The sequence below is a fragment of the Mirounga leonina genome, unplaced genomic scaffold, assembly GCF_011800145.1.
Source record: "Mirounga leonina isolate KUSES-001 unplaced genomic scaffold, KU_Mleo_1.0 Mir_125, whole genome shotgun sequence".
In the NCBI taxonomy this organism is placed as follows: Eukaryota; Metazoa; Chordata; class Mammalia; order Carnivora; family Phocidae; genus Mirounga; species Mirounga leonina.
Window position 1 is genome coordinate 63,734,541 of NW_023270305.1, and position 24,621 is coordinate 63,759,161.

Genomic DNA, 24,621 nt, shown 5'->3' on the forward strand with positions numbered 1-24,621 from the left:
TTGGGCTCCCAGCTCAGCAGGAAGCCTGCTTCTCCCTCTCCCCCCTGCTTGTGCACTCTCTCTTTCGCTCTCTCTCTCAAATAAATAAATAAAATCTTAAAAAAAAAAAAAAGAATTGTGTGCAGGTTTTTGTGTGGACATATTTTCAACTCATTTGGGGAAATGCCATGGAGCATAACTGCTGGATCATACAGTAAGAGTATGTTTATTTTGTAGGAAGCCACCGACCTTTCTTCCAAAGTGGCAGTATCTTGCATTCCCAGAAGAAATGAATGAGTTCCTGTTACTCCACGCTCTTGTCAGTGTTTTGCACTTTAGCCATTTTAATAGGTGTGTAGTGATATCTTAATGTTTTAATTTCCCTAATGACATGATGTTGAACTGTCTTTGCATATGTTTATTTGCCATCTGTTTATCTTCTTTGGTGAAGTGTCCAGATATTTTTCTCATTTTTAAATTGTGTTGTTTTCTTATTGTTGATTTTTAAGAGCTTTTTATGTATTTTTGATACCAGTTCTTTATTATTATGTGCTTTGCAAATATTTTCCCCCAAGCTGTAGCTTGTCTTTCCATTTTCTTGACAATAACGTGATCACAGAACCTAAGTTTTTAATTTTAGTGAAGTCCAACTTACCAATTTTTTCTTTCATTGGTTGTGCTTTTGCTGTTGCATCTTGTTGTAGTTTTAATTACTAATAATTATTAATTCAATTACAAATAAGTACACGATTATTTAGATTTCTATTTCCTCTTGATTTAAGTTTGGTAATTTACAATATCTTTTAAGAAATTTGTTAATTTAGGGCGCCTGGGTGGCTCAGTTGGTTAAGCGACTGCCTTCAGCTCAGGTCATGATCCTAGAGTCCCAGAATCGAGTCCCGCATCAGGCTCCTTGCTCGGCAGGGAGTCTGCTTCTCCCTCTGACCCTACCCCCTCTCACGCTCTCTCTCTCTCAAATAAATAAATAAAAAATCTTAAAAAAAAAAAGAAATTTGTTAATTTCATCTAAATTGTTGAATTTATTGGCATTAAGTTCTTAATAAAGTTTTGTTGTTCTTTTAATATCTATAGGATCTGTCCTTATGTCTCATTTCATTTCTGATTTTGCTAATTTGGGTCCTCCTTTTTTCCCATTAATTAATGTGGCTAGAGGTATATCACTCTAACTGATCTTGTCAAAAAATGTTTCATATTTTTTTTTCATATACTGTCCAGTTTTCTGGTTGTTTACAGAGGAGCTTAAGTTTGGTCCTGTCACTCAATTATGGCTGCAAGTCAACATATCAGGGTGATTTCTTAAACTGCCTACACCCTCAATAGTTTCCCTAAGGTTCTTAGAAGCCCAAATCTTTTACATGGCTTTGCAGGACCTGGCGCCAGGTCTTTTCCTTTGTGGCCACACTATTAGCCTTTTAGTTCACCAAAAATCTCCTGTTCTCTTCTATCCCAGGATCTCAGTGATTGCTGTTGCCCTTGCCCAGAACAATAAACTATGCTTTCAGTTCCAATACCTGTTTCTTCTAGATCTCAGCTTAAATCACATTCTTCATGGTAGCCTCCCCTAAACCCTAGATTAAATATTTTCATAGCTCTCTATCCTTTTCTTTCATGGCAATCATCACAATTCATAATTGCATTTACATTTTTTTGGAGAGAGATTGTCTATTTTTACTTCTTAGTGCATATTGTATATCCAACAATTAAAGCTCAATGCTTGGGATTAGGCACTGAAATACCTGATTGAAAAAATGCTCAGTTTACCAAGGGTGTGGAATTTTTTCTCAATTCCTTTCCTGATATACAAGATCATCATATAAATTTAGTTACCCTGCAGAGTACTTTATATGGCTTCACTCTCCACTTAAGAATTCTTGACCATTGGGGTGCCTGTGTGGCTCAGTCGGTTAAGCGTTGGACTCTTGGTTTTGGCTCAGGTCATGATCTCAGGGTTGTGGGATGGAGTCTCGCATTGTGCTGCTTTCAGCGTGGAGTCGGCTTTTCTCTCCCTCTGCCCAGCTCCCCTACCCTGCACTCCCTCTCTTTCAAATTAATAAAATCGAAGAAAAAAACCTTAAAAAAAAAAAAGAATCCTCAGCCATTAGAGGCGCCTGGGTGGCTCAGTTGGTTGAGCTGACCAACTCTTGGTTTCAAATTTTTTTTTTTTTTTTTTTTTTTAAGATTTTTATTTATTTATTTGAGAGAGAATGAGAGAGAGAGAGAGCTTGAGAGGGGGAGGGTCAGAGGGAGAAGCAGGCTCCCCGCTGAGCAGGGAGCCCGATGCGGGACTCGATCCCGGGACTCCAGGATCATGACCTGAGCCGAAGGCAGTCGCCCAACCAACTGAGCCACCCAGGCGCCCCAACTCTTGGTTTCAGCTCAGGTCCATAGTCTTGGGGTCCTGGGATCAAGCCCTGCCTGGAGCCCTGCATGGAGCACCATGCCCCTCCCCCTCCAAAAATAAATAAAATCTTAAAAAAAAAAGAACTCTTGGGTTCTAAAATCTCCCCTACGTTAATATTCTCTACAATGTCTCCTTTCTGTCCAATTGCTAGTTTCTGCTTTTATTAAATTTTCCCCACAAGATTGATTTCTAAGTGTTTACTTGAACCAAAATCTCAAAAGTTGAGGAAAATCTATAATGGAAGTAAATCCATTTATACAAAAATTTTGTGTAAGAATCACTTTTAGTTAAAAAGGGGTTGTTTATCCACTACATTATGAGGTAAATAAGGCTTCCTAACTTGCCTTGAGTTCACTGAAAAATGCCTCCTCCAAGAATGCATTTGTAAACAAACTTTTGGAACACAACTATCAAACACATGTGTAACACATGGCTATTTCAATTTGCAGCTGACAGCTTCTAACAGTTCTCTATTTAAAATTTCATGAGGGAACGCCTGGGTGGCTCAGTCGTTGGGCGTCTGCCTTCAGCTCAGGTCATGATCCTGGGGTCCTGGGATCGAGCCCCGCATCGGGCTCCCTGCTCCGCGGGGAGCCTGCTTCTCCCTCTCCTGCTCCCCCTGCTTGTGTTCCCTCTCTCGCTGTGTCTGTCAGATAAATAAAATCTTTAAAAAAAAAAAAATTTTCATGAAACAAAGTAACACTAAGATTAATAATTGTTTTCATTCTTAAAGATTTTCAACAGTTTAATCTAAATTTTTGCAAGCTTTATTTCTGGTTAAAAAAAAAACAACTAGCAAATTAGCATGTCCCGAAATTCTTGAGGGAAAGACTAAATGTTTTAACCCATATTTTAGTAAGTTATTTCTCTAAAAATGGTATATATTTCTTCCCCCTTCAGAACTAGTATGAGCTAGATGAATGCAATAGTGAGAATAAAATTTTTTTAAAGATTTTATTTATTTGAGAGAGAGCACATGAGAAGGGGGGACGGTCAGAGGGAGAAGCAGACTCCCTGCTGAGCAGGCAGCCTGATGCAGGACTCGATCCTGGGACTCCAGGATCATGACCTGAGCCGAAGGCAGTCGCTTAACCAACTGAGCCACCCAGGCGCCCGAGAATAAAACTCTTAAGGAATAAATACATGAGTTCCAAATACCTATGTTTGGTAAAATTCTATCAAAAAGGTGCTTTGGAAGGAGTTAGGGCTTAGAGAACGTGGTAGTTTAAATCAATATGGCTCTCATTTGACTCCTTTTAAATAAACAACGCTACATAGCTAATACCATTTAAATTACCAGCACAGAATTTCAAAGGGAAGTAGGGGGTGGGGGGATTAAAATTAAGATATTGGGGGGCGCCTGGGTGGCTCAGTCATTAAGCGTCTGCCTTCGGCTCAGGTCATGATCCTGGGGTCCTGGGATCGAGCCCCGCATCGGGCTCCCTACTTCTCCCTCTCCCACTGCTTGTGCTCCTGCTCTCGCTATCTCTCTTTGTCAAATAAATTAAATCTTTAAAAAAATTTAAAAAATAAAATAAAATTAAGATATTGGTTGTAGATTATTTCATTTTATAATGGATGCCCCAATTTTTATTTATTTTTAAAGATTTTATTTATTTATTCATGAGAGAGAGAGAGAGAGGCAGAGGGAGAAGCAGACTTCCCACAGAGCGGGGAGCCCGATGCAGGACTCGATCCCAGGACTCCGGGACCATGACCTGAGCCGAAGGCAGACGCTTAACCATCTGAGCCACCCAGGCGCCCTGGATGCCCCAATTTTTTTTTAAAGATTTTATTTATTTATTTGAGAGAGAGAGAGAGCACATGAGAGGGGGGAGGGTCAGAGGGAGAAGCAGACCCCCCGCTGAGCAGGGAGCCCGATATGGGACTCGATCCCGGGACTCCAGGATCATGACCTGAGCCGAAGGCAGTTGCCCAACCAACTGAGCCACCCAGGCGCCCGCCCCAATTTTTAAACACATGGTACTACTGGGAATTGTTGAAGTAACAACTACTATATTTAGAAATAATCTTAATTTCATAATCTGCTCAATTTTTCTTACATTTTAAAATATCCCATATATATATATGCACAGGAAAAGAAGTTCATCTTCAGGAAGAGAATAATGTAATTAACACTATTTTAGCTTTCAAAATGATTAAAATGGCTTGTAAAAACCAGGAAAAACAATACTTTTGACTTTTAAAAATTCTGAAATTGAAACTTTATTTTTCATTTGTATGACTTCAACTTTGTAACACCAAAAGGGAAAGGGCATGTGTATGTGTAAGTATGAGCCACTTACATCTACACTACCCACCCCAAAAGGACAGAGAAAGTACACCAATGTTATAAAACAAGGTTTATTCTGCAATACTTTATCATAATGAATTGCATCTCTTTGGTAAAAATAAACTTTATAAACATTTTAATCATCAGAGATTAGATACAAAAACTAAATATATGTTAGGCTGCTTTTAATATGAACAAAGACTGGCAACTGAGAAGTGGTTCACTTGTGACTGGTCATCTACTGGCAGTCATAACTCAAACTCAGGGCAATTTTTATGCTACATTAGAAAAGAGGATAAGGAAACCAGTTTAATAACTCAAATTTCTTGAATCAGAAAGCATTCTTACACTTTCATTTAAAAATAAATAGTAGTTACAGTGAATTGGCAATTATACATTTTTATACACTATATGATGACAACATAATACTTAAAATTAAGCACTTAGTTTAATAAGAAATGTACAACAATGGCACTGGCAGTTAGATGCAGAAATAAATGTGCTTTAAGAAAAAATGGCAGGTATAACATTAAAATACTCTACTTTGTCTTTCAATAAATACTTTGAGTACATCATTAATATAGTGAAGTAAACTTTAAATCAAAGCTTACACATTTCAAACTAAAAAAAAAAAAAACAACTGTAAAGTATATGTAAACCAGAAAGCCTTTAATTAAATGTGTGGTCTTCACAAATGGTTGTTAAGTTACTGTAAGTATTTAAGACAAAAGTCTTTACAGCTTTGTGAATTATTCACATCTGTTGATTAAACTGCTAGGAAAAGCCTCCTGGTCTACGAAGACACACACATTCCCTCAACACTTTCTCTACCTTTGAATTCGTGCTTACATATATTTAACTGACCACCTAATATGAACCTTTTACATAATGCCTCAGAAAGTAGCAAAAAATATATATATATATATTCTAAGCCTTACTATATACAGGGGAATCTAAGTTAAGAGAAGTCATGCTGGCTATAGGGAGGAAAGGAAAGGCTCAAAGGTGGAAAAAAGGAGGCAATCCACCAATAATTAGCTTTTCCATGAATACAAGTAATGTTTTCTTTCTCTGAATTTGAAAGGTAAAATAAAATATTAATGAATCTAGTAATATATTGCACAAATAAATTTCAAAAATCTATATTCAAGAAACACTGATTCTATTTGGGATGGGAAAGATGAAGATTAATTGTGCTAACTCAAAACTTCACTAGAAATCTATTATAAACTAGAATCGGTTTTAACAATTTATATTGATGTAAGGCAAATTATGTTAGCTTAAATCACAGTCTTAAAATATGCTGGAACATATATAACCTCTCTGGAATTGCCAAACTGTTTCTATTACAGTATAATTTCTTATTAATATATTATCAGAAATACAATTTCCAGTCCATAGGACTTGAAACGACTTTCCTTAATTGGGTGGTTATTTATCTCAACACACCTGAGGAATGGGATCATAATATCTATGAAAGTAATAATGGGGGAATCATAATTAAAAAGGTACTTCCCCTTGAAAACAACTGCCTCAGTAAATCAGCAAATGGAAAAAGTGATGCACTGAATTCTGTGTATTAAGTGTAAAATACCATATGACTTCTTCCCATTAGCTTTTAGTATGAAAGCATTCATTGTCTTTGCTAGTGATGCATTTAAACTTTTAAATTTGAAGAGGGAGAGAATATTAAGTTTAAAGAATTATTGTTATTTATATTAAGCCAAAATAATTTTGAAGATCCCTCTTAAAGGGGGAACAACTCTCCCCCTCCTTATCTTAAATCATCCTCCTCTGCTTACGAAGAGTAATTATCTAATGGACAGGGACCAGAGAGAACATCTGTGGTACAGAATTTCAGTAGAACAAAATAAACTGGAACCAGGTCACTGAAACACACTGTTACTAAGGTCTATCCAGAGGGCCACCATAAAGAGCTTTAAGATACTGTTACTGAAATGATTTTTATAATCTGTGTACTATTTATACTGTGGTATAAGCATTTTTTGGTGTGTTATAGTCACTGTCCATGTAAAAGGTGTTAACTTGGATTAGTCATTTTCTGTAGCAGAGGTGACAAAAATGAAGAAGAAAAAAAACAATCCCAAATACCTCATCCTGCATACTTAAAAACTATTTTTCATTATCAACAAATTTAAAAATTACTGTATTTCAACAGCACTGATTCTATTAATGTGACTATCCAAGTTCAATTACAATTAACATGGAAACGGGACAGATAATATTAATGTTGTTATCCCTGGCTCTGGCTTAAAGTTTTGCCAATTGAAAAAGATGTTTTCATTATGCTTCTCATTCGACAGTTTTGCCCAAATAAAATTTACAAGTTAAAATAAAAATACCTCTTAAAAAAAAATCCAAGAAAATGCTTTAGTCATAGAAACAGCTGAAAGTAACCAACCAAAATCACGAGCCTATGTATGTATGTATATGTATATAGAAATTATCAGAAAAATGAAAACAAGGTCATTGTTATAAAACAGAATGCACCAAGAGATAAGACTGAACTTTTGGAAAGTTGCTTCTATCACCGTAAAAAAAAAATATATATAATAAGTTTAGTTTTACTAGTGTATCCTGTGTTCTTTCTAAATTAATATAGTCAAACTATAAAAATGATATGAAAAAATGTCTCATAGAGCAGATTTGTTCAAATGCTTAAAATGCCTTAGTCAATGCACCTTTGGAACAGCAATATAAAATCTTTTAGCATGGAATAAATGGCACATATGTATTATAATGCCTCCCCCAAAGGGTGTACTGTATAAGATTTAATTTTATATGAATTTTCAAACTCATGAAGGTACTTGGTTTCTACAGTTTTGTTAAATCCTTCTAAATTTAATTAGGAATACATACAAACTTAATTCATACAAACCTTGGACAGAAGTTTTTTCCTAAATGATCTATCTTTATTTAAGAGGATATAAGTAGTAAGTATTCAAAATGTTTCTATTAGGTCACACTCCATTCCTACTACAAAATTCCCAGAATGCAGTCCATTTAACAACAAATAAAAGATTCTCTTATTGCAAAAAGTGTGTCAAAATGAGTGTTAACTCCGTAACATACTTTATGGCTATATCCTCTCTCACTGGGTTATTTTTACTCAACAAAGACAGCTAGTGGCTAAAATTCAAACAATGGTTGCAAAGCACTTTGGGAATGAACAAAAGGCCCCAATAAATGTTATGCAACATCTGGGAAGTAAAAAAAATTCAAAGATAATATTATAATAGGAATTGGGAGTGTTCTTATTTGAAATTTTACCACAAAACTGCCTTTTCTAAATTTCAGAACTCTTTGTTATACTTCCTGCCTATGTAGCCAAAAGGAGCTTTCTAGACAGCTAGGACCTTTTCCAATTTATATTCAACTTTGTCCACGCTTCAGCGAAAAATAATTAAAAACTAAAATTAAGACAAAATAAAAAAATCCAAATCTCATTCTACTGGATTGCATGTGTCCAGAGAGAAGTATGTGAGAAAGACATCAGCAACATTTTTAGCTGGATCAGCAACTACAGTTAATTACAAATGATTGGAAAAGAAAATGAAAAAAAGTTACAGAGTTGCCAATTCTTACACTTTAACACATTAACAGAATAAAAGATTTTTCCTACAAGTTTTAAGACATAGACTGTGGATTTTCTTATATAAAAATTTCCAAATCTTAGACACACTTATCACAAATATTATGCTTTTAGGACTTGGCAGCGTATCTATGGTTGGGCATGATCCTAACAGCAATTATTTAATAAAAATTAAAACAAACATGTGAAATAAACAAGTAATTAGCACCCCTCCCCCACCCTAAAACAAAAGAAGTCCATTATGGCTTTGATATCCCTTGTAAAGAATTAAGTAGAAGAGTATTGCCACACTTTAAAATAATTTCACACTAATAAGTATTTCTATTTTTTCCGCTGCTTTTGATTTTGTGTCTTCGCAGTACTTATTAGGGAACCCAGACATGTTCGGATTCCAGCAAGGTGGAGCAGAGATCCAGCTGCCTCTTTGAGCTCCTCATCAATTTCTTGACATAACTGTTTGCGCATCTTTTTGCCTGGCTGCCCTTTTTCAGAGGCATCTGCACAAGCCTGTGATGCATAGCCACTGTCTCCAAGAGGATCATCTTCATAATCAACATCTGTATCTTCTTCACTGTGAAATCCTTCACTGCCATCACTTCCCACATGGCTGCTCTTTGGGATAAATTCATATGCCTCATCCACAGAGGACAGAGAAGACACACTAGACCTGGACGCACAGCGCTGTGCTGCCATGCTGCTTGCACTGTAATTGTGGTCTTCTTTTGGATCAATGCTTGTGGCCAAAGAATCACTCTCTTGCAATCGCACACTACTGGGATGATTAAATGCATTGCCATAACTCCTCTTTTTTTGCATTGCTGTTTTAAGAGGAAGAGGCTTCTCACCTGTGGAAAAGAAAACTTCCATCAATAGGTCAAATGCATCCGATTGCAAGAAAAGGCCATTTAAACTACTATATCACTACTGAGTAGTAAGTGCTTTAGGGTTAGTAATGTTCTGTAGGTTTTTGTTCACTTGTTTCTTTTTTTACTTAGACCACATATCATCCTGTAGGTATTAACTTGAAATATTTTTAAATCACTTAACGATATGTCTTGACCTTTCCATGAAAAATATAATTGTTTTGAGCTGTTCGTACAGAATGCTTCAATAGGAATGTGCCACTGTTGAGCTAACCATTTTCTTATTGATATTTAGGTTTTCCCAATTTTTCAGTACTGTGAATAATATTGCAATGAAAATCATTCTAGACGCTTCTTCTTACACATATGCAAATATTCTTCTAGAATACCAAGAAACAGAATTATTAAGTAAAAGAATATATACATTTCAAATTATAATTGTTTTTTTTTTTAACTGAAGTATAGTTTACATACAATCTTATATTAATTTTAGGAGTACAACATAGCGATTTGATAATTCTATATACATTATGTAATGCTCACCTTGTGTAGTCACCATATAGTTATTACAATATTATTGACTATATTCCCTATGCTGTACTTTTTAACCCCCTGTGATTTATTTTTTAACTGGAAATTTGTAACCTCTTAATTGCCTTTACTTATTTCACTCATCCCCCCATCCTCCTTCCCCCTGGCAACCACCAGTTTGTTCTCCGTATTTATAAGTCTGGTTTTTTTGTTTTTTTTTTTAAGATTCTACTCATTTATTTAACAGAGAGAGTGCGGGGAGCGACAGGCAGAGGGAGAAGCAGGCCCTAGGACTCTGGGATCATGACCTGAGCCAAAGGCAGATGCTTAACTGACTGAGCCACCCAGGTGCCCGTTTTTTTGTTTTTTGTTTTAAGATTTTTATTTATTTGAGAGAGAGAGAACAAGTGAGGAGAGGGGCAGATGGGGAGGGAGAGGGACAAGCACACTCTGCACTGAACATGGAGCCTCATCTCAGGGCTCCATCTCACGACCCTGAGATCATGACCTGAGCCAAAATCAAGAGTCAGGCGCTTAACGGACTGAGGCATCCAGGCGTCCATTTGTTTTTTGTTTGTTCATTTGTTTTGTTTTTTAGATTCCATATGAGTGAAATCATATGGAATTTGTCTTTCTCTGGCTTATTTCACTTAGCATAAAACTCTCTAGGTCCATTTATGTTGTCAAGAATGGCAAGATTTCATTCTTTTTTTATGGCGGAGTAATATTCCATCGTGTATATATATCACATCTTTATCCACTCATCTACTGATGGACAGAGGTTGTTTGCTTCCCTATCTTGGTTATGCAAATAATGCTGCAATAAACACAGGGGTGCATGTATCTTTTCGAATTAAGTGTTTTTGTTTTCCTCAGGTAAATATCCAGAGGTGGAATTACAGGATGGTATGGTACTTCTATTTTTAGTTTTTTGAGGAACCTCCATACTGTTTTTCACAGTGGCTGCACCAATTCACATTCCCACCAACAGTAGGTTCCCTTTTCTCTACATTCTCATCAACACTTGTCATTTCTTGTCTTTTTGATACTAGACATTCTGACTGGCATGAGATCTCACTGTGGTTTTGCTTTGCATTTGTAGCTGGTATTTTCAAATTGTGTTCCAAAATGGTTGTACTGATTTACATCTTACAGTGTATGACAATATCCAGTTCCCACAATTAACACCTAATATTATCAATCATTTTAATTTTTCATAATCTCATGGACAAAAAAAGGTAGTATCTCAATATTGTTTCATTTTGCATTTCCCTGTCTTCTAGAGAAGTTGCCTCTTTTCAAATGTGTATTGTTCACTTTATTTCCTTCCCTGAGTCCACCTAATTCATATATTTTCTTGGCTTTTCTGAACATTTTTCTTATTTCTTACTTGTAGCGTCCTTTTATATACATATACTCAATATTAACCATTTGTTTGTTATATACATAGTAAAAAAATGTTCTCAGTGTTTTCCTTGTGTGACTTTTCTTATATATATTTTTTGTCGTCAGAACTACAAAATTTTGATGTTTAATTAAATTTACCTATGTTTTCTTTTATGGATTTTGCACTTTGTATCTGAAGGGTTTTCCAATTCCAAGGTTATATTTTCCTATATTTTCTTATTTATGGCTTTCGTTTTTACTTTTAAATTCTTAACCTTAATTTCTATACATGTTATTATTTCTTTGTTTCTTGGTCCATGTAAAAATATCTATCACAGTATTAACTTCAATCTCATAACTGCTCACATATATTAATGGAAATATAATAAAATAGAAACTAAGTAATTCAAAAGAAAACACAACTTAGTTGGAAAAAACAATTTTGCCTATAATATTTAATATTTTGCATTCTAAATTACATTTGATAAAGCACTCACAAAAATGTATTTTAGGAAGAATGGGATGATTGCTTACATTCTAAAATGCCTTGTTCTATAGAAGTATTTAAAAGCATCATTGCAGTGGCAGCATCAATATCAGATTCTGAAAAAGGAAAAGAGTAACAATATTAATGTTCTTTATAAAAGAGAGGCTATTATAAGTATTTGCAAAGGTAACCAATGTTAAGGGTTGGTGTATATTCTTTTACTTAAATACATACACACACACATTAAACAAAATGAGACGTATTATTCTGCAATCTGTTTTTGTTCACTTAAAATTATGAACAGTTTTGTAGACAGTATCAAATAAAGGAGAACTGAGAAGTACTGTAGATAATAAAATTCATGATTTTCTTAATATCTAGCTTACTTTACTGTAAGAAGACAGTATGTTTTTCATAAAGCATACAAAATATGTGTTCATCAACTGTGTATGTCATCACTAAGGCTTCCAGTCAACAACAGACTATTAGTAGTTAAGTTTTTGGGGAATCAAGTTATACATGGATTTTTTTAACTGCATAGGGGAAGGAGGCAGGGGTCAGCACCTCTAACCCCCGCATTGTTCAGGGGTCAACTGTAATTAACTAAAAATGTACACTAAGGCATTATTACTTCTTAGCATTTTTACCTTAAAAAAAAAGGATTTATTTATTTGAGAGAAAATGAGAGAGACAAAGAGAGAAAGGGAGAGAGCGCAAGCAGGGAGAGGGCCAGAGGGAGTGAATATCGAAGCAGACTCCCATGACCCATGAAATCAGGACCTGAGCCGAAACCAAGAGTTGGACACCCAACCGACTGAGCCACTCAGGCGCCCCTACCCTTTTTAGCATTTAAAAAATATCTTTATCTGTGCATATCTGCAGTTATGAAGTACTTCATTAATTACATACTAGTTACAGGAGTTAAAAATATGTGTATTTGGTCAGTCTAGATCATGTGAATTTACAAATGCTAAGTAAATAATTATTGCTGGCACAAAAGTATTAGTAATGTTTTTAATCATAATTATGTATGAGCCCACAAGTACTATAGCCTTCATAGGAGGTCAAACATAATTATGGATATTCCATAAGGAAAATAAGCTTTAAAAGGATGGTAAAATCAGCAGGTTCTACTCCAGAGAAAGTCATTATGCTCTCATATCTACTTTTCTGCTAGAAGTTCTTCTCCATCTTGGTGATCTATTATTCTGAATAACTGTAATTAAATAAAAGTAATATGGTATAATCTAATGTGAAGGAAAAGTTAGAAAATATTTAGAAATTTTAGGGGCGCCTGGGTGGCTCATTTGTTAAGCGTCTGTCTTGGGCTCACATCATGATCCCAGAGTCCTAGGATCGAGCCCCACTTTGGGCTCCCTGCTCGGCAGGAAGCCTGCTTCTCCCTCTCCCACTCCCTCTGTTTGTGTTCCCTCTTTCGCTGTGTCTCTGTCAAATAAATAAAATCTTAAAAAAAAAGAATATATTTAGAAATTTTAGATTACAAAGGATGTTTAAAATAAGATTCAGATATGAAACTTCCCATTTCTATCTCAAAGCCAGAAAATTATTACCCCGTTTTCCATTTTATTTGTAATACCTAATTATAAAGTTATTTTAGATAATAAAGCCATAAAGATATTGACTTGTTTTCTCCCCAACTTGACCATAAACTCTGTGAAGACAGAAAAAGTTACTGACTTTACCAAACAGATGTAAGTAAATCAGAAGATGGTTGTTATGAAAGAGCATACCATACTACAACTCTTTCCCCTTCAATAAACTGTGACCTTGTGAAACAAGAGTCTCTATGAATGCCTTCCCAATTAAGGTAGGAACCTGTCTTATCCCCTATGTTCCACAATGCCTGGAACAATAGTAGGTCCTAAATAAATGTGTCAATAATAAAGTATATGACCTCTTTGCCCTCCTTTCCTTAGATTAAGCTAATTATCACCAAATTACTAATGTTGGGTATCAATGGGCTTGGCATGTTCTGAGTATTTATTAACTCATCTAATCCTCACAACTTTATGATGTGGGTGCTATTAGTATTTCCATCTTAAAAAATGAAAAAAACCAGACACAGACAGGTCGGGGGCGGGGGGGGGGGGGTGGAACTTGAACCTCTCAGTAGTCTACTTCCAGAATCTAAGCCTTCAATTTGTACTCTATCAATCATCAATCATTAATATTCACTAAGTATCCATGACTAAAGTAGGAAACTCTGCAGGATTTACAGAATATACTGGAAATTCTCTATTCTGCTATTCACTCAATAAAACGAGTATCCTGTTTTGAGTCAGACATCATTCCAGGCTGTGGGAATATAGCAAAAAACAAAACAGGAAAACCCCTAACCTCTCAGAACACAAAGGAATAATTAAAACACAGTATGTCACAAGGTGACAAACATGAGGGAGAGAAACTAAGCGGAAAGGGGGATAGAGAGTGTTGGGAAGGGTGACCGCACTTTAAATACAGAGGTTAGAGAAAGCTTCAAGAAGAAGCAAGCATTGAGCAAAGATTCAGGGAGATGAGAAAAAGAAGATATCCGAAGGAAAAGTATTTCAAGGCAGAAAGAACAGTAAGTAAAAAGAGTATGAATCAGTGTTTCTCATGTCATAGCCAAGAAAAGATCTCTCCAATTCTAGCTTTTAGAATGAGACCTGACTATAATTTGATAGAGTTCAGTATTCTAACATGTCTTTGAAGAAGAAAAGATTCAGACTCTAGCCCATATTGTATCTCTGTGTGAACTGAAAAAAAGCAAGTCTGCCTCCAGGTGAATGCTTCCCTGTACGAAGGCACACAGCTTGAAGACTGGAGCGTGGGCTGAATTTCAGACCCCACTCACTGCCTCAGCCAAGTGGCCCTGTGCAGGGCAAATCTTGATTGGCATTATGCAAAAGCCCTGACAGAGAGTTTCCTGTTCCATGAAATAATTTTTCTTTTAATAAAAAAAGGTCTACCTTGTTTCCAATTCCATTAAAAAAAAAAAGGAGGTGATGGTGAGGGAGAATCTAACACTGAAAAGCATAATTAGGAAAAAATTTCAGAAAATTTATAATCTTATAAATGAAGTACCTATAAAATCTTATCAAAAAAGTTAGTGTATCTCTAGCTTAACTTCCTATAGTAAACTTTCATTAGAATTCAACGAGTCATATTTCTTAAAAACAATACCTAAAACTTAAAGAAAATTGGTGAGGCTTATCCTGACAACATAAGAAAGCTACATGAACACCACTTCTCTTCTTAGTTTCCAAATATTTAAAATGATAAAATTAGATACTATTTTTGTAACAGTAGAAGGACAGGAAAAGTGTACCTTAAACACATTTATTTCTTGTATAGATTTATTATAACCAAATTAATTTGAACTCTCCCACATGAAATTAACTTTATGAAACCGAAAGCCTCCCTGCAAAAGAATTTTATCTATATGTAATTTGTTTGGTTTCAAACATTTTAAGTATGCTTTCCATACCTTGCCAATTAGCTCTAGAAAAATGTCTAACTGCAAGAGAAATGACCCCAAACACTCAGTAATCAAGAATACCTGATTACTGATGATTTGACCAAGGTACAATCTTGAACTTCTTAGAACAAATACAACAAAAACTCTCTGTGTAGACTTTACAATTTTTACTTAGAGTACCCCATCTGTTTTAGTATTAAAATTAAACTGAAGACTTACTTGTTTATTGTCACAATTGATGACACTTCATGTTATTTTTTCACTGATAATATCTTAGCTATTTAAAATGTAGCTCTGTGTTTTTAAAAACATACTATTAGCTAGGTTACCACCATATCCAGTTCATAAAGAATAAAAATTTGGTTCTTTTATAAAGTCTTTTGTATATATTTTCTCTGACACTATTTAGTTTAAGCAAATAATTCACTTCTAGTTGAAATTCATTTGTCATTAAGAGTCATGAGATCCACCCAAATAGTGATTTAAAAAACCCACTTAGTTCAAAGTCATATTATTTCTCTTTTTTTCCTTCATAGTTCTGACTGGAGTTCAAAACATGCTACTGATTTAATAATTGATTCAAATAAATTTCTGTCATAAGTGTTAATTTGTATGTCCTGGTTTATATTTCCTTAGCCCTGATGCTGGGAAATTACTAACAATAATTGAGAAAAAAACCCTAAGACACTAGGTTCAGCTATGTGAAACTGAGGGTTATGACACAAACTGACACATTTCTGTTATCTGATTTTCAATCTATTTGCTTAAGGAATGATATGAGAACCATAGAGGCAGAATTTAAATTGTTATAAGCTCAGTAATAACTATAAGGACTTATTACATCTATCAAAGCTAACATACACATTTACAGAGCGTCGAAACAGAGAAGCTGTCTCTTGTGATTCTTTAATAGAGGAGAGCAATTTTGATATACTGCCAATAGTTTAAGCTGTTTGGACCACTGGTTTAGTTTAATTTCTATTAAGATACAAATTATGCTAATTTGGAATCTTAAATTTGAACCTAGATTTGCACTTAGCCCCTAACATCATCATTAACTAACATTTATATTTGCTTGTAGTATACTAGTGCTTCAGTATAAATACTGTAATTCAGTAACTAGAATGTGAGTTCCATTTTTGTCATTTTGTTCACTGATGTATCCTTGTGCCTAGCACACAAGTATGTTCAATAAATATTTCTTAAGCAGATGAATTTATTCTAAATCCACACCAAACCAAAATATTGACAAAAAAGATTTTGTTTTGCTATCTCAGTATGAGATTCCTGTGCCTCCTACCCTCTTTTATACAATACTGTAACATATATATTGGCACAGAAAATTAGTCATTGTAAGGTGAGCAAGAGAGACAACTATACTTTAAAACTGCTGCACCCACTTTGGGTGATAGTGACTATTTCTGGAGTTTCTCCGCCTAAGTAAGTTCTCCTATTTGCTCTTATGTGTTTGAAGGTAGCTCTATTATAATGATTAGTAAAGATGATTCTGTGAAGTGATAGATGAATCTAATACTGGATTCTAATACTGGAACTCAATGACACCTAAGGGACCTTAATAAAACACAGAACTGACAATGTTGCCTCATTCTTTAAAGCCCTTCAGCAGCTCCCTCAATGCCTCATACTTAGTAGGAGTGCAGGTTCTGAAATCAGAGTTTCTGAGTTCCTTGTATGCCTTTTACTAGTGATGTGGCCATGAGAAAGTTACTTAATCTCTCCAAACTTCAGTTTCCTTATTAGGTAAGAATACCTCAAAGAGTTGTAAGGATTAAATGAGATAATGCACTTAAAGCACCGTAGTAAGAAACCCAATGCTAATGTTATAATTATAGGAGTTCAAACTCATTACGCTAAATAAGTTCTCCTTGATTTGGTTAATGCTCGCTTAAACTTCTTCATTTCGCTTGCCCATGCTAAATGACCACATCTACAGCTACTGGACCAAGGCTGCCGAATCCTCTTCTATAATCCTAGGCTTCAGCCATACTCACTGGCCTGCAGTTCCTAGCAAATACCCTCCAACAAGGTCAAGTATTTCCCCAACTTCTGAGGTCCAGCTCAAGCACCACTTTCTTTTCTAAGGGGCCTTTTCTGATCTACCTCTAAGCTTACTTTGCCACTTACTTCCTTTTCCCCCAATGTACTCTGCATAATCTTCTCAACCTTCTTCAATTAAACTGTACAGTTTTTGAGAGCAGGGCCTTGGTCTCTTTCATCTCTGCATATCCCAAAGCACCCATACATTACTTGGCACCATGTGGGAATTCAACAATTACTTGTAGAATAAACAGTTGATTGTTTAGTCCATTTAGTGCTGTGTTTTTTTCAAACTTTTCTCTAGAAATAATATCGAGAGAAGAAAAAGCAAATTTCCTCGTAAATCTATCAATAGGCCCTAAAGCAACCTGATTTAAATATAAATTTTCTTAAGTTTTTGTGTGGTCTTATGTTTTCCTCTAAAACTCATAAGAACTGTATATTCTATTCCAGGACAGGCCTGCATTTGTTTTTTGGGTTTTTTTTTAAAGATTTTATTTATTTATTTGACAGAGAGAGACACAGCAAGAGAGGGAACACAAGTGGGGGAAGTGGGAGAGGGAGAAGCAGGCTCCCGCTGAGGGGGCAGCCCAATGTGGGGCTCAATCCCAGGACCCTGGGATCATGACCTGAGCCAAAGGCAGACGCTTAACGACTGAGCCACCCAGGCGCCCCAGGCCTGCATTTGTTTTAACCTGGAACTCCAAGGCCCCTTACCATCAAGCCTAAGACTCACCAGTACAGAGAAGGAGGGAAGTAAGCTATTAGCAGCACTGGAGAGATGATGCACCATATGTCTAAGTCATTAGATGAAGGAGAAGTGCTATGCTCTAGTTATGAAAAATTGCGGCTAAAACTAGGAGAGGGGTGCTTGGGTGGCTAAGTCAGTTAAGCATCTGCCTTTGGCTCAGATCTTGATCCTGGAGTCCCAGGATGGAGCCCCGTGTCATGCTCCCTGCTCTTCAGGGAGTTGGCTTCTCCCTCTCCCTCTGCCCCACCCCCTGCAACTTGCTCACTCTCTCTCAAATAAATAAATAAAATCTTAAAAAAAAAATAAAACTAGCAGGAGAAAATTGTGCAAGTGTCTGCTCCCCAAAAGAAGCAGCAGAATTAGGACAGAATGGAATAAGAGCAAGAAGAGATTCCAAATAAACCCAGAATTCACAAAGAAAATGTTCTCAAAATCTGTGTATGAACTGAGCTTGAAAGACTAAAGGTCAGAACTTATTGAGATAATAAAAATATGCAGTTTCTGCAATGCCTAAATGTAAAGAGAAACCACATCTACCCATGCAGGAAGGAGAAAATGGATACTTGCATTATGTTAAGCCAGAACATTATCTGAACATACCCTCAATCCTCTTAACTTCTTTGCAGAATTCTCTTCAGCTTTTCACACCCTTTCCCTCTCTCATTTTTACGGACCATCATCACACTGCTTCCTAGGCTTGGCTTAGTGTAGTTTCAAAGAGCCAAGATGTGTCTGATACACAGAAAAGACTTCTGGTCTGCGGATTTCTGTTTTTAAAAGTCACAGAAATGTTTCTAGGCCTGAAAGTGACAATGCTAGAAAACCTCAGGTTAATACATCACTAATTTATAATATTAACTATGAGTAGGGGGCAAAAACTACTAATTCAGAATTTTTATGTACTTTAGAAAAGTCATCTACAGAATTCTGAAAGTTAACTTGCTGTCTTCTTAAAGTTCTTTACACTTAACCTATAAAAGAAATATTCTAAACTATATTCTAATCCAAACTTCCTCTGAAGAGGGTCAATAAATACTTTAGGTTTTGCCAGAGAAGAGGCATAACCAAGGATACAATACAGAGATCTCTGTTGCAACTACTTAACTCTGTTCTTATAGTGAATTTTCACATGCCTTGAAATATTTTTTTTTATTAATTTTTCAACTATTTATAAAGATAAACTCACAGGCCATGTAAAAACACATGGCAGGCCAGATATGGCCCAAGGCCTAGTTTGCCAATCTCTATTCTAGTCTAAGACTTGAAAAGCAAACTCTATACTGATAGTATTACTAAGAAATATTTTCCTATTTTCAGGGAGAAATACACATAAGAGGAAATGAAAAAAAAAGGGATATACAACAGTATACACAGTATGAGCCTAACATTTGGAGAAAAAGTGTGTGTGTGTGTATGCATGCAGACACATCTACTCGTGTATAAGGAGTAAAAAGAACCAAAGTAATTAAAACAAAATGTTGACGATAATAAAGAATAAGTCTTAGTTTCTTTTTGTTTGTTTTATTTAAATTCAAGTTAGTTAACATATAGTGTATCATTAATTTCAGGTTAGAATTTAGTGATACATCACTTACATTTAACACCCAGTGCTCATCATATCAAGTGCCCTCCTTAATACCCATCACTCCATTTCCCCAACCCCCAACTAACCTCCCCTCCAGCAACCCTCAGTTTGTTCTCTATAGCTAGGAGTCATTTAGGGTTTGTCTGCTCTCTTTATCCTATTTTATTTTTCCCTCCCTTCCCCTATGTTCATCAGTTTTCTTTTTTTTTTTTTTTAAAGACTTTATATATTTATTTGACAGAGAGATAGCACAAGTAGGCAGAGAGGCAGGCAGAGGGAGAGGGAGAAGCAGACTCTCCACTGAGCAGGGAGCTCGACGTGGGGGTCGATCCCAGGACCCTGGGATCATGACCTGAGCCGAAGGCAGCCGCTTAACCAACTGAGCCACCTAGGCACCCCATCAGTTTTGTTTCTTAAAATTTAGTTTCTTTTTAGAAATGTTTTTATTTTCCACATCTTCTACAATGAACATGTAATACTTTTATAATCAGAAAAAAATTAAATAAACAAAAAATCCTGATATTTGACCTGAGCTGTTATGATTTAAAGTAATGTTCTTACACACATACCTTTAAGGGTTCGCACCTGGTTCTGCTTGAGTACAGAGCTTAAGAAATGAGGTGATAAAGAGCCACTGAAAAATAAAGATAAGATAAATATGCTTATAAAAACCTTCATTTCACTTTTTATAGAACTTAGTCACAAATACAACTAATTTATACAATAAAAAACACAAACTATTTTTACCTTGTTTTCTTTGCTAATACTATTCAGTTTAGAAGAGTCTGCCAAAGCAGAAAGAGCATTAGATCCAAGATTAAATCACAACTATTTGGACGATCTTAGGCAAAATAATTAATTTCTTAGTTTCTTCATCTGTAAAATAGGAATAATTAAACCTCCCACATAGGGCTGCTGTGATGAATAATAATAATGCATTTAAAATGCCTGTAACAATAGACAATACATAATAGTTACTATTTGGTTTTGTATTGGATGCTTAAATTTGATATGATATTCATATAGGTGTTACCACAGAAATGAAAGCGTTTATCGAAACAAATGTGTGAAGAGAACTGTATGGTAATGATGCAAAACAGATAAGTTCCTGATTTTATTAAGAAATATTAATGTCAAATTAAGCTTGCTACAGTCATAAAGAGATTAGGAGTTCTGTTTTTTTTTTTTTTTAAAGTTCTTATTTTTAAGCAATCTCTACACCCAGCATGGGGCTTGAATTTACAACCCCAAGATCAAGAGTCACATGCTCTTCTGACTGAGCCAGCCAGGCATCCCAGTTTTGGCTTTTTTATTTTTTTTTTAATTCCAAAAATTAAATCATTTTTGGGACACACTACTTCTGTTCTTTGGAATTTGTGATACCATAAAAAAATCTGTTTTGCTAAATTGTAAGTCTATTTCTCATTCATAGTTTCACATATACTATATTTCATTCTTTTTCTCAACTTACCAATAATGACATGAAAAGGCTACACAAAGATCTATTGGATGGAACCATCATTTGCCAAACAATGAAAAAGAAAAAATGTTTCTAAAAATATTAAGGTAATGTTTTAAAGTGAAAAATTATCTTTATGCTGTCATTTATCTGTTTTTAAACCACAAAATCATTTTTATTTAACATATGATAAAGCTAAAAGATAAAATCATGAAAATGCAATCTATCAAAGGCACAGTGAAGTGCATATCTAATGGTATACAACAGTGTCAATTCTCTCATTTAATCTTTAATTTAAAAAAAGCATAGCTAAATAAAACACATAAATGACCATAAACAGAACTTACCATTAGTTTCTAAATTGTTTTTTTTTTAAACTAGGATACCTCATAAGCACCAACATTAACGATAAAGATACCAAGTCCCAAACAATGAGGATATAAACTCTGATAACTTTTCTAGGTTTCATTTAATAAAGATAAACCACTCAATCATTCTTGTGACAATAATCCTTCCAATCTACTAGTAAACAAGCTTAAAATCTCAGTGAGAAGATATATATTACTAATTTCAACTTTAGCCTTACTAATTTTTTATTGTATTTCAGCTACAACCACTCCACTTGAAGTTATTTAATAATAATTTAAGAAATTAAACATTGTATGGAAATATTGATAATTGTTGCAGCTGAAGAGTTCATTATAGTTTTCTCCCTCCTTTTGTGTATGTTTGAAATTCTCCATCTAGCATTTTATTAAAAAGCTTTTAAAATTTTCCAAAAAACAATTAGCCATGATAAGGCCACCCTCAAAAGTATCTCAACAAAATCTGGCATTTTCAATTCAAACAAATGTACATAATAGAATTTAAAAAAAAAAATTCTGAAGGCTTCTTTAGGAAACGGAAACAAAATCAGATTTGAGGTGTCATTTTCAGCTTTGACTTAAAATGGGAAAGCTGTAAGATCAATAAGAGTCACTGAGTTTGAAAACAAGAGCCAAGGAAATACATCACAATTATATTTACCAGCAGAAACAAAACAAATAAAAAAGTCAAAGCATTATTTTACTTGTCAGACATTTTAAAACTTGAGACTGTGAGCATAATTTTCAAATATTAAATGTGTTGTGAAAGAAAACTAAACTTAAAATAGAAAAAGATATAAATATATCCATAAAAATGTTACAATGACAAACTGTTAAGCATCTTATTTTAAAAAGCTTAAATATACTTTTAATTTCCCATGTCTTTAGTCTGCATTAGTACTGCCGGCAATTAAAATAATTTAAACCTTTTGTACCTGAAATCATTATTATAATGTTCTGTAGGGTTTACTTATACTCAGGAGTGACTGTATTTTCCAGAATTTATGTTCTCACCTATCAAATATCCTGTTTCCTAATAACACAAGTTGACTATAAGTAAAAATGCCTTAGGCTAATGTCTTATCCATAAGTTATTCTCTATGCAATAAAAAAAAACCCCAAACCTTACAACTTTGTTAGGTTTTTCCATGTCATACAACGAAATCTTATGTCACCATTGACACTTATATGGAAGATTCTGTACCTTTGTGGAGATGCAGGAGGGGTGTAAAATGTTAATGTTGAGGAAAAAGGTTGCTTCTTCAGTGCCTGCATAAGGTTGGGTTTATATTCTGGATCAACACACCATAAGGAACCTTTTCCATTGACCTAAAATAAAATACACAAGAATTATTAATGTGCAACTTTAAGACATACACAATCAGTGCCTGAATGTTTTCACCAATGTGTATGGGGGAAAAAAAAATCCTACAGTATGCTTTTGAGTACAATGCAAAGGTTGAATTAAGCTTGCTTTAAGTGCATTGTATGGTCAAAAGCCCTGGAGGCAGGCTGCCTGGGTTCTTAGCTCCAGCACTGCCATTTACCTGTTGTGTGATCTTAGGAAAATTAACCAACCTCTATCTCTCCAGGCCATTATTCCTTCATTTGGAAGGTAGGGATGATAACACTACCTATCTCATAGGGCTGTTATGTGGATTAAATTATGCATAAAGTACTCTGCATGTTGCCTGGCACATAGGGCCACAGGACATGACAATCACTTCATAGTCTCTGAGAATGGTACAACCCCAAGATGAACAGTGAACAGCATAGAGGGCTGTACAATGTGGTCCTCCATATGGTGAGATGTAACAAATATAAGCCATTATTGTTACTGTTACAGAAAAACCAGGAAGAAAAGGAAAAATTAAGCTTTCTATGCAGCATCATTTCCCCAAAAGTGGTAAGCAGTATGAGATCAGGTGATGCAGCAAAAAATTTTTATTTTTTAATGGCATTAACAGTAATGCTTAAGTTCTCATTTAAAGCAAGTTTAAATTTAAAAAGCAAATGATTTCAGGGGCTCTTGGGTGGTACAGTCAGTTAAGCAACCAACTCTTGATTTCAGCTTGGGTGTGATCTCAGGGTTGTGGATTGAGTCCCGCACTAGGCTCCGCACTCAGCACAAGTCAACTTGAGATTCTCTCCCTTTCCCTCTGCCCCTCCCTGTGCTCACGCCCCCGCTCTCTCTATATACGAATAAGTACAGTCTTTAAAAAAAAAAAAAAAAAGCAAATGGTTTCATAAAAAGCACAGGAAAAGTCTCAAAGACTGGTAAATCAACAACTGAGGTATGAAAAAGACTCCTGTAAAAGATAACAGAGAGGAAGGAAGAATCAGCCCTTCCCTCAAGATGATTAAGTTAAATTTGAGTGACTTTTAGATAATATGGCAATGAGCACACAAACCCAGATTCCATTGAAATAATCAACAGAATCTAAAAATTATGGAATTTTTATGATTACTAGAAACCAGAGAAACCATTAACAAAAGTGCCTGCTGAATTTCAAATGGGAGGTGCCTGAAAGAAGGGCTTGTGTGATCCATAGTTCCCTCAATATGAAGGAACAGCTTATAGGAAGGTAAGTAGACAAGATATATGAAAAACCTCACTAATATTATCTAACATGCAGGGAAGAAGGCCAGGCTATGAGATAATTCTTTCAAATAGGTTTGAAAAATGCTGTACATTTTACCTCCCTCCTTCTTAGAAGGTCACACTAAATACCAGCAGGTTAAGGGATCTAAATAGTCTTGCTATCATTATACTTGTTTTATATGGTTTCCTAAAGTTATCTGACACAGAACCTCCTTCTCCCAGGTAGTATTTGAGGAATTTAGTGTTCTGTGGAACACTTATGAGAAAAACTGATGTAATTAATGAATTCTTGTAGAAAATACTTTCCAAATATTAATGGAAAAAACTACATTGATTAGGCCAGGAGGAAAAATAAATTCCCTCTTAAAGTTCACAATTTTAAGACTCCAGTGCAAAAAAAAAAATTAACAATCCCAACAACAACAAAATTCTGACCACTTGGAAATTTATAACTCTTAGATTAAAAAGATATCCAAACTACAATTATAGATTATCTAGTAAATAAATATATTCATAAATCTAGTAAATAAATAAATTTCATATAAACACAGTTATATGAAAACTAAGAGAATGTGGCCAAAGGCAAATTTATATCCACTTTCATTCATTTTTTAAAAAAGATTTTATTTATTTATTTGACAGAGAGAGAGAGCACGAGCACAAGCAGGGGGAGCAGGAGAGGGAGAAGCAGGCTCCCTGCTGAGCAGGGAGCCCGATGCGGGGCTCCATCCAGGGACGCTGGGATCGTG

General features: G+C 35.1%; 1 protein-coding gene across 2 annotated transcripts in view; it reads right to left on the minus strand.

The window, feature by feature from the left end:
- Nucleotides 1-7,620: 7,620 nt before the first annotated feature.
- The window catches only part of FOXN2 (forkhead box N2), a 67,196-nt gene continuing 50,195 nt past the window's right edge, over nt 7,621-24,621 (minus strand). For both annotated transcript variants that reach the window (XM_035001611.1, XM_035001610.1), the window contains exons 3-6: nt 22,475-22,599; nt 20,016-20,080; nt 11,622-11,690; nt 7,621-9,152 (exon numbers count right to left, since the gene is read on the minus strand). In XM_035001611.1, the coding sequence (XP_034857502.1) occupies nt 8,629-9,152; nt 11,622-11,690; nt 20,016-20,080; nt 22,475-22,599 (783 nt within the window). In that variant the 3' untranslated portion in view covers nt 7,621-8,628. The remainder of the gene's footprint in view (nt 9,153-11,621; nt 11,691-20,015; nt 20,081-22,474; nt 22,600-24,621) is intronic.